The 10,259-nt window shown below is 50.9% G+C and overlaps 1 protein-coding gene and 1 pseudogene across 2 annotated transcripts; both read left to right on the top strand.

The window, feature by feature from the left end:
- The first annotated feature begins 181 nt into the window (after nucleotides 1-181).
- Nucleotides 182-6,193, top strand: slc4a1a (solute carrier family 4 member 1a (Diego blood group)). The gene is made up of 21 exons (XM_085933556.1): nucleotides 182-306; nucleotides 856-913; nucleotides 989-1,047; nucleotides 1,512-1,612; nucleotides 1,678-1,724; nucleotides 1,823-1,988; nucleotides 2,138-2,273; nucleotides 2,348-2,417; nucleotides 2,492-2,534; nucleotides 2,603-2,787; nucleotides 2,858-3,065; nucleotides 3,126-3,329; nucleotides 3,524-3,672; nucleotides 3,761-3,955; nucleotides 4,039-4,272; nucleotides 4,438-4,527; nucleotides 4,603-4,769; nucleotides 4,847-5,088; nucleotides 5,176-5,345; nucleotides 5,483-5,656; nucleotides 5,722-6,193. The coding sequence occupies exons 2-21, from the start codon at nucleotides 887-889 to the stop codon at nucleotides 5,797-5,799; spliced, it is 2,745 nt and encodes a 914-aa protein (XP_085789682.1). The 5' UTR covers nucleotides 182-306; nucleotides 856-886; the 3' UTR covers nucleotides 5,800-6,193.
- An 866-nt stretch (nucleotides 6,194-7,059) lies between these two features.
- Nucleotides 7,060-10,117, top strand: LOC147043721 (nucleolar transcription factor 1-like; annotated as a pseudogene). Its single transcript, XR_015068463.1, has 8 exons — nucleotides 7,060-7,078; nucleotides 7,147-7,224; nucleotides 8,662-8,721; nucleotides 8,794-8,966; nucleotides 9,049-9,132; nucleotides 9,604-9,759; nucleotides 9,849-9,913; nucleotides 9,992-10,117. The product of XR_015068463.1 is annotated as a nucleolar transcription factor 1-like (transcript).
- Nucleotides 10,118-10,259: the final 142 nt, after the last annotated feature.

The raw sequence follows: 10,259 nt of genomic DNA, 5'->3' as shown, positions 1-10,259 counted from the left end.
CCACGGCATCGGAGGCAGCGCCGTCGGCCATGTCGGCTGAGGGCGGAGTAGTCCAACTAGGGATGGGATATCCCCACGCCAAGGTGTCCCTGAATGATAGCGCCGGCGCGCCTTATCTCCAGTAACCTTGTGCGGTTGCCAGGCAACGGGACGACCTTAGGGGTACGGCACTTTCAGCAGTTTGACGTACTTTTTGCTTTTGGGTGTTCCCGCTCTTCGCCGTAGGGTCTCGCCACGGTTGCTCGCTCGCGACTCATTTTCGTAAGTAATTCGCCGACAGCTGCCGGCCGGACACGAGGCACGCAGGTAGGGGTGTGGTCTACTCTGGACCTGGGTCCACCTACTTTTTATTTCTACTTTCCGATCTAGTCGATGACGCTAACTTGATACAACACTTAGCCATCGTCCAGAAGCCCAAGTGCCCAACGGGTAATTCCGAACCGTTCGGGCCCTAGCCCGTAGTCTGTAAAACTACTCCTAACTCAACGGAGTGTGCTTGGGCCTTGGTTTGTAGGGAAATAACCAAGTTTCAGGTCTCAGCGACCAAAGATTGTGTTTTGGTGTTAATTGTAAATCCACCGTTCTGCAGCGTTCAATTCCTATGACCCCACCACTTTATTTGTATGAGCGTAGTTTGTCGTTTTTTGTCCGCACTCAAGTGCGGGATAGAGCAGACGAGCGCTTGTGAAGAACCGTCTTAGTTCTTCTTAACGCTCCATGATCTGTGTGGAGCCAGGAGTCTTTCTGCACATCAAATGAAACTTCCGACTTCATGTTCCAGTCACAGTTCCCCGGTCGTTTACTGTTCATCTTCAATGTATGATGTGAATTTGCTCCACATTTCCCCTCCAAAAGGTAGCTGAGAGTGTCAAGCCAGAAAGCAGCAATGGATAACAGATTCGCTTGTGACGAGGTCGGTCCATTTCATGTGACCATCCATTCCATGGAGCAGCTCGGCCTTCATGCAATCCTTTCTCATCCCTTGCAGGACAGTGACGTGTCCTATGAAGAGCGTGATTCCGCCTTCCTCCCGTCCCCGCTGAGAATGTGAGTCCCTACAGTCTTGAGTAACATTCATTCTTGATTCAATTCAAACATTCAATTGAAGTCTTACTGTAGTAAAAATGCACATCATATGAAATTGAATTGAAGTCTTGCTGTGGCAAAAATGTACATCATATGAAAGAGTCTATACATACATACATACGCAGTACATAACGGAAAGGGAACAGAAGCAAGTAGCGTTGCAAATTGGACAGTGACCAATCATTGCTGTCAGTCTTCCCAATTTACCACTGGAAGGTAGTGTGGGATTTGTCGCCCTCTTGTGGTCACAATATTGAAGCACTGACGCTTCAGCTTGAGAACAGTCAGAGTCTGCCCCCGTGTGGCCATAGACAGAATGGCGGCAGCATCTTGACACAATGAGACTTATACGGACTTACTGTACAAACGTGTGGACTCCAATAGGCTTGACATCATGAAATGCAAGTTTCCATTTTGCACACCAGGAGGACTCTGGCGGACCGCAGTGATCTGTGCAGTCTGGAGAACGGGAGGCGAGAAGATGACGCTCCCTTGGAAACATACATCATTCCTCCAGATTCAGGAGGTAGGCTTCTCTCAGCGCTCTCTAGTGAGTGACTTTGTGTTTGAAATGCCATGTGGTTCCTCCAGCCAAGCTCAACCTGAACACCAACGCCACCACCAGAGGCGACGCTCAGGTCAGTCTATCATCCTCAAACTCTTTCAGTCGCCGACTTGAACTGACCAACGGGACGGACGCTCGCTCGCTCGCTCCCTCGCTCTGGGCCGGCCGCAGGCGTACGTCGAACTGAACGAGCTCCGGGGGAACACCTGGCAGGAGACGGGCCGCTGGGTAGGCTTCGAGGAGAACTTTGACGCCGCCACCGGGAAGTGGGGTCCTTCGCACACATCCTACCTGACCTTCAAGAGTCTCATCCAGCTACGCAAGACCATGAGCACAGGTGACTGTGGACTTTGTATCAGGAAGAAAAGCTTGATATCTGAGGGCCTGATGTTACGCAATCAATCTTTGAAATACATGCAAATATTCTTCAAGTAGGTTCTGTCTGGCTCGTCCTTGAACTCAAAGTGCTCTTAAATGACATGCCAGGCGCTGTCCTCTTTGACCTGGACGTCAGCAGTTTGTCCGCCGTAGCCGAGAAGGTGGTGGACGCGCTGGTGGACAAGAACGAGATCCGCGCTAGCGATCGGGATGCTCTGCTTCGAGCGCTTCTCATGCGCCGCAGGTAAGCCGATCCACCTTTCCGTACAGACACTCACATAGGATGACGCCCCATCGCAATAAATGCGCCGCCTCCAGTCAGTCCGACAGATCTACGGTCACCTCCTCGGGAGACATCGAAATGCAGACCTTTTCCGTTTCCACCAAGGTACAAGTCACTTTAGTGGCCCGCTAGCCGCAAGAGCACGCAAACAGAGCGTCTTTTCTTCGCTCCTTTTGCAGAGGGACGGCTCTGACAACATGGAGGCCTCCATCGTCCTCTCAGGTATCATCACCGCGCCACATTCAAAGATTTGAACCGCAGAGCGAGAACCAAAAGAATGGCTCCCGAAGGTGCCCTGGATCTTCTGGAGAAGCCGGCGGTGGCGTTCGTTCGGCTTCGAGACTCGGTGCCGATGGAGTCGGCGCTGGAATGTTCCGTCCCCGTGCGCTTCGTCTTCGTCCTGGTGGGCCCGAGCCAAAGCGGCACGGACTACAGCGAGAGCGGTCGCGCCATGGGCGCTCTAATGGCCGACTGGGTAAGAAAAGCCGCCAGGTGGAGAGAACCGAGAGCAGAACCGCAGCTCCGGATCACCTTCTCTGCGCCAGGTGTTCTGTCTGGAAGCTTTCCTGGCACAGAGCGAGCAGGACCTGACCAACGCCATCGCCGACTTCATGGACTGCAGCATCATCATCCCCCCCACGGAGATCCAAGAAGTGGCGATGCTGGAGCCCGTCATCAAGTTCCAGAAGAAGATGCTGCAGGAGAGACTCCGCCCCAGCGACAAGCGTCTGGCCTTCGGTGACAGGATTAGAGGTAAGGCCGCCCGGTCAAAGGAGTGAAGAATTGGCCTGACGCTCGCACGTATGCGTTCAGTGGCAAAAGCGCCAGAGCCGGCGAGAGAGGACCCTCTGGCCCGCACGGGCTATCCTTTTGGCGGGATGGTGAAAGACATCAAGCGTCGCTACCGCCACTACATCAGCGACTACACGGATGCCCTCAACCCTCAAGTCATGGCCGCCATCATTTTCATCTACTTTGCCGCCCTGTCGCCAGCCATCACCTTTGGAGGACTTTTAGGTAGGACAGACTGTCTTTCGCTCGGTCGGTCGGTCGGTCGGTCGGTCGGTCAGTCGGTCGGTCGGTCGGTCGGTCGGTCGGTCAGTCAGTCAGTCAGTCAGTCAGTCAGTCAGTCAGCATCCGCGCCCCCCCCCCATGACAATTCAAGTTGATTTTCTGAAGTGACCTTCTTCAACAATTCTTCTTTGTCTTAGCCGACAAATCAGAGAGGATGATGGGTGTGTCCGAGCTGATGATCTCCACAAGCATCCAGGGCATCATCTTCTGCATCTTCGCCGCGCAGCCCGTCCTGGTGCTGGGTTTTTCCGGACCGCTGCTGCTCTTCGAGGAGGCCTTTTACTCCGTACGTGTCACCGGTGCCGCCGCCGCCGCTGCTTGTTGGGGCCGCAACCTCATGCATGTTTCCCGTCTCCATCCCGTGCGTGCCTTAGTTTTGCAAATCCCAGGGCATGGAGTACTTAGTGGGTCGTATCTGGGTGGGCATGTGGCTCATCGTGATTGTGGTGATCATTGTGGCGGTGGAGGGCAGCTTCCTGGTGCGCTACATCTCCCGCTTCACCCAGGAAATCTTCTCCATCCTCATCTCGCTCATCTTCATCTACGAGACCTTCAGTAAACTCATTAAGGTTTCTTCCGCCGCCTCGCTCTCGCCGTCCTTTTGTCCGAAACCTCGGAAGCTTCCAGACTGAGGCCGTCTCCCCCTGCGCAGATCTTCAAGGCCCATCCTTTGAAGCTCAACTACAGAAGACTGAACGATACCCTGGAGAGGCCCTTTGACACCATCTACAATGTGACTTCCAACGGGAGCGTTGTGGTCCAGAGCGTGCCACTCCAGAGTCCCTTTCCCAACACGGCGCTGTTGTCCCTGTGCCTGATGTTGGGCTGCTTTTTCATCGCCTACTTCCTGCGCCAGTTCAAAAACGGCACTTTCCTGCCCGGTTGGGTAAGTCACCGAGCGGGCCGGGCTGGGCTGGGCTGGGGTGGGGTGGGGTGGGGTGGGCTGGAGCTGGGCCGGGCCGGGCCGGGCCGGGCCGGGCCGGGCTCCCTCCCTCCCTCCCTCCCTCCCTATGAAGATGTGCCTTTCCTGACCCCCTCGGTCTCATCGCAGCTGCGACGCCTGATCGGAGATTTCGGGGTCCCCATCGCCATCTTTACCATGGTCGCTGTGGATCTCACCGTCGGCGGCACTTACACTCAGGCGAGCCGGCAGTGTCATCAGAATGTCTTTTATTTGTCATAACGTCATTGTGGAAGTGACATGGCTCTCTTGCAGAAACTGGTGGTGCCAAAAGGTATCCAGGTGACCAACCCTGACGCCCGTGGCTGGTTCATCAGCCCTATGGGAAAGAACGGGGACTTCCCCATCTGGATGATGGCCGCCTCCGCCGTCCCGGCGCTGCTAGTCTTTATCCTCATCTTCCTGGAGTCTCAGATTACCACGTGAGTGAGCACGGAGACACCTTTCCTGCCAATAGCAAGGTTTCTCTTGTTGTTGCAATGTCCTTTTCCTCCTTTAGGCTGATTGTTAGCAAGCCGGAAAGAAAGATGGTCAAAGGCTCCGGTTTTCATTTTGACCTGCTCCTCCTGGTGGTCATGGGGGCCATCTCCTCCATATTTGGGGTTCCGTGGCTGAGCGCCGCCACGGTGCGCTCCGTCACGCATGCCAACGCTCTCACCGTCATGTCCAAGGGCCCCAAACCGGAAATCGAAAAAGTGCTGGAGCAACGGATCAGCGGCATTCTGGTGGCCCTCTTGGTTGGTAAGTCAATGGAAGGAAGGAAGGAAGGAAGGAAGGAAGGCGTCGCACAGCCAAATGGAAGCTCATGCGCAAGGTGTCGTGTTTCAGGCGTCTCTATCTACATGGAGCCCTTGCTGAAGATGATCCCCATGACGGCCCTGTTTGGAATCTTCCTCTACATGGGTGTCACTTCCCTGAGCGGCATTCAAATGTGGGACCGGATGCTTCTGTTGGTCACGCCGAAAAAATACCACCCGTCCGACGCCTACGCCACCAGGGTAGCGAGCTTCTCGCTTTCGACGTTAGAAAGCTGTTTCACGTTCAAGTGATTTGGATGAGCGCGTAGGGCGACCAGGCCAGCGTATTCTCCCGGTGTTGTGGTAGCGCTCACGCTGTCACGGTGTTTTGGCCGTAGGTGACGACCATGCGGATGCACCTTTTCACGCTGATCCAGCTGGTGTGTCTGGCCTTGCTGTGGGCGGTGAAGATGAGCCCCTTCTCCTTGGCGCTGCCCTTCATCCTGCTCCTCACCGTGCCACTGCGCATGCTCATGACCGGCAGGCTCTTCTCCACCATGGAAATGAAATGTGTAAGTACTTTGACCTGAACCATTTTCCACCCGATTTGGAACAAACGTGTCCTTGGGTGTTGCAGCTGGATGCAGATGACGCTAAGGTGAAGTTTGAGGAGGATGTCGGTGAGGATGCGTACAATGAGTCCCCTTTTCCGTGAGTGAAGAGCGATTCAATTTCAAAGGATTGCCAGTGATTCATGAAGAAGAAAACACCTCGCTCTATCATTTTTGCAAGTGATACCAGTGGCATTTGTTCTTTTAGATGTAGATGATTTCTTTTTTCTCGTGTGTGCAACTTAGAGGTGTTGTCCTGTGACATCAAATGCATTTGTTTTCATTGAAGTTAGCCCAATATTTATCATTCTCAAACATCAATTACATTTTTGCCTTGTGGTTTATTTTAAAGGTATTTTTGTCAATTCCACAATTTGAGCAGATATCTGAATTGAATGAAGGCTTTTGACAAAGCGTTTGGAAGAGAGAACATGAGTGCAAGTTTTGCTTCTTACTTACAAAGGGTGGAATAGGAATCAATAAACTGATTAGGATTTTTCCATTTGTATTCATTTCATATAAAAGTATGAATGCGTTTAGAAAAATGGATCAAGTGTTACACTAGGTTTGACGTATTGCTTTCATGACCCTTCAGTCAAGATATTAATGATCTCGTGACCTTTGATGCACTTCGTAAACGTAACGCTGTGACGTCACACGGTACACACGATACTTCAAACTGTAAAGCACCAATTAGAACAAAAAAAAAAGACCATATGTAAATATGCCCGACAGCAAGCAAACGCGTCACTGTTACGCTTGGGAGACGCTTGTTTTCCTTAGCGGGCTTCCGCGATTGGACGGCCCGCCCCGGTTCCGCCCACAAACACAAAGTGGACAAACTGTCAAACAGCCACCGACAATTTACAAAATGACAATTCCCTTCAACGTGTAAAGGTATCAAAGTCCACTTAATAACACACGCAGTACTTAGACGTACAAAAAAGCAACAACTTTAATGTCAAGTGTAACCATACAAAGCTCGAGGTTGACAACTTTCGCTGTCAGATGTTCGCTCGTTCGGTTGCTTGCAAATATCAGCAGCGGAGCGGACATGATGGCCGCGCCGCGCCGCACCGCACCGCTCCGGGTCGATCGGCCCCTCCACGGTGGTGGCCTCTATCCCATCCGTCCGACCACATGGAAGACGCTTGACTGGAGGGCTGCTAGTGCGATGTAGGCGGGGAAAAGCATCATCTGCGGGGACTGGAGCCGAGGACCAACGGAGAAGTACTGGCGATCGTTCGACCCTCCCCTTCTTCCTCTCCAACGACGCCGAGAAGCAGCGAGGTAAGCCCAAGCCGAGCGAGCAAGCCTCACTTGGCTCCTTTTTGCAACGCCATTGCGCCACGAACGAGTGCCTGAAATCGGACCGCCGTAAAGGTAGCATTTTTAGACGTGTGGAAAAACGCGATCGGTCGCTCGACGCTCCTCCTTTGTATTCGACATAGGCCAGTGGAAAGGGGACACACGAGGTTGGCCATAGCCGAAGTTCCTGCGGCTCAGGGGGAGAGACACGAGGCCAGAAGGTAACACGTGCGTGTTGGTGAAATAACATTAGAGTTGTCCGCATATATTTCGGGGGAGCTTTCGGTTCTTTCCACGCGCCAGTTTGCAGAAAGGCCAGCCGCCCCTCTCGGTTAGCCATCAGGGATGTTGGTTTAGTATCTCGTCGCCCTTTCTCCCTTCCCGACCAGCCCCGGACTACCGAGCTCCTCGCCTATTGAGGCGTCTCGTTTCGGCTCAATTTAAAGGAGCCCCGCATTCTTTCCCGGGCCGCCATTTGGACTTTTTCACGGTAGGTTTGCCCGGAAGCATGGCGCTCGCTCGCTCGCTCGTCAAGCTCATTTGAAGAACTTTCGCGTTCTCCGGCGTTAGCATAGCCTCTTTTAACACTCATTTCAATTTGATATCTATCGCATTCCGGGTATGTGGTTCTTTCAATGTGTCACCATAAACATTACTATGGGCATAATTTTCGGTGTTGAAACGTTGTTAAATTCGGTGGCCCGCCCGGCAACGAAATTTCGGCGTCGCTGGTTGGCCCCCGGCTAACAGGCTAGCTTGTGCTAGTTGGAACCATCACGGGCACGACGAACCACGAGGATCCGCCATCATGGAAGCGCCTCTCGGTTACGTTTCACGGATGAAAATGCCGCACTCTTGTTACTTATCGAATGAAAGTACACATGAAAGCATTTGAGCTACTACAAAAAAAACCAACTTGTTAATCGCGAAGGACGACATGTCGCCATTCTTTCAGTTTTTTAGTCGAGTGTGGCGCGGCGGAGCGAGTTCCGCGGGTGATGTGGCGCAGTGATGGCCGCCTTTGTTGGTCCGATGGTCGGAGAGCGAAAGCAGCTCCCTCGTGGTGAGCTGGTCGCCTCCAGATGCCTGTCCGTCCACTGGCTTCCTTCACTCCTTGTGTGAATCCATCCACCCTACTCGAAAATCCTCCATTAGCCCAGGCATAGTCGTTGCGTGTAGAAAGAAGGTTGGAAGCGTGGGTGGCTGAAAAGTAGTTTGACTGGGAGCTCAGGCGTTGGTTGCTACGCGCGCGGTGTGTGTCCTCAACGCAGAATGGAAAGGCGTCATGAAAAGAAGCCATTATGTCGACGTTGGAAATCCCATTCACGCCACATTGCCACGTCCAATCATGTTAAGAACAACATTCGTTATTGGATTGATGACTCGTTTGCATTTGGTTGTTGCGATATCACATTCAAATGCCTTGAACCAAGACAATGAAAAAAAAAAAATGGCTTGGACACCAAACTAAGCAAATCTTCAAACAGTGACTTGAAAAATAAATGGCTTGTATATGATTTCAAAAACATCTATTATTATCACCCTATGACTCGTTTAATATATATTTAGTGATGCGTAGATACGGTGAATTTACCACGCCTTCAAATATAGATTGGTGTGGTTAGTAACTACAAACTAATTTGACTTTATTTCTCCAGACTAAACAAAGGATTGCCCACAAATGAATGAAAACATGGAGGCAACATCCCAACCTCAAGGTAGTGCTCGGCTCCACTCCCATCCCATTTAAAGTTGCTCTGTTGACCTTGTGGCTGAACTTTGTGCTGCAGTGTGGGCCCAGGACGACGTGCTCCAATTGCTGGAGTCCATGAAGTCGGCACTGCCGCGGAAGGACCTGACCAAGTACAAGACGTCGCAGGCTCACCTGGACTGGGACAAAGTGGCCTTCAAATCCTACACGGCCGAAATGTGCAAGCTGAAGTGGCTGGAGGTCGCCAAAGAGGTGAGGCCACCCACCAGGGTTGATGCGAGATTTTGGAAAAGGCACAAAATTCATTGAGTGCGTCTTTCTCCGACTACAATAGAGCCGTAAATTTCGGACTCTCACGGAGCTGATAGCGGACGCTCAGGACCACGTCAAGTTCCCGTACAAAGGCAAGAAACTAAAGGTAACCTATGACAGCATCTTATTCTTTAGTTATTAATGAATAATGATACACTTAAGAGTTGGGTTGTGTTCATTATGTCTTCAGTACTTCTAGCCTTTTGTTTTCTTTTGTTCAGACAAAATATGTAGGTCTTACCTTCAAATTTTTTCGACACTTTCGGCAGCAGCTCCCGCCTTAATCCGGGGGTGTCGAAAAAAGTTTGAAGGTAAGACCTACATATTTTGTCGAAACAAAAGGCTTCAATTAGGACCGTATGGAGCACACGAGATGCACCGACAAACCTTCAACCTTACTGTAGGAAATAAACACACTTTTTGAATGTGAGCCATCATCTACAAAAATCTTGCAAATTGTTCAACATTTGCTGAGTTAAAAGAGAAGCTAAGATGTGAAAGTGAAGCTCCCAGGTTTTGGAAAATTAACTGTAGTCCACAGTATTCAGGAACCTACCTGGTTTTCTTCCTGTGACAGAAACATCCGGATTTCCCCAGGAAGCCCCTGACGCCATACTTCCGCTACTTCATGGAGAGTAAGCCCAAGTTAGTCAAATTGCATCCGGAAATGAAGAACGTGGATCTGGCCAAGACCGTGCACAAGAAATATCGTGAGCTGCCCGAACAAAAAAGGGTAAAGTGCCAGATGCTGTGGGTTTGTTTGAATGGGGACAAAAATAAAAGACATCCAACTGAAGATGTTTTTTTTTTTTCACCATGCAGAAAAAATATGTGGAAGACTTTTTGAAGGACAGAGAGGTTTATGAAGAAAGCTTGAAGAGGTTCAGGTGAGTTCATCGATTGAGGACTTTGGTTTTGCTCCTTATCGTGGGCATCCCATTTTGAAAACGTTTCCCGTCTAACAGGGAGGAGAACCCGGAGCTGGTGCACCACATACCTACAAAAAGGCCTAAACGTTCCCAAGAATCTCAAAACACCTCAACAACAGCTGTTTAATGTCCTAGTAACTTGAATAAATATACTGATTAGTACTTTTCCATTTGTATTCATTGAACACAAAAATATGAATGGTTTTAGAAATCTTGATCAAGTGTCACACACTAGTTTTAACATATTGCTTTCATGACCCTGCAGTCAACATGTTAATGATCTCATGATGCATATCGATCAAAA

The sequence above is a fragment of the Syngnathus leptorhynchus genome, chromosome 16 (genome assembly GCF_054491065.1).
Source record: "Syngnathus leptorhynchus isolate UIUO chromosome 16, UIUO_Slep, whole genome shotgun sequence".
In the NCBI taxonomy this organism is placed as follows: Eukaryota; Metazoa; Chordata; class Actinopteri; order Syngnathiformes; family Syngnathidae; genus Syngnathus; species Syngnathus leptorhynchus.
Note: the sequence above shows the minus strand (reverse complement) of the source record. Positions and strands in the feature narration are given on the sequence as shown.

Coding starts and splice junctions, on each gene's coding strand:
- slc4a1a (XM_085933556.1), top strand. CDS start 887: ATGGATAACAGATTCGCTTGTGACGAG. Junction 1,725..1,822: donor CCACCAGAGGCGACGCTCAG/GTCAGTCTATCA, acceptor GGCCGGCCGCAG/GCGTACGTCGAACTGAACGA. Junction 3,066..3,125: donor CTTCGGTGACAGGATTAGAG/GTAAGGCCGCCC, acceptor GTATGCGTTCAG/TGGCAAAAGCGCCAGAGCCG.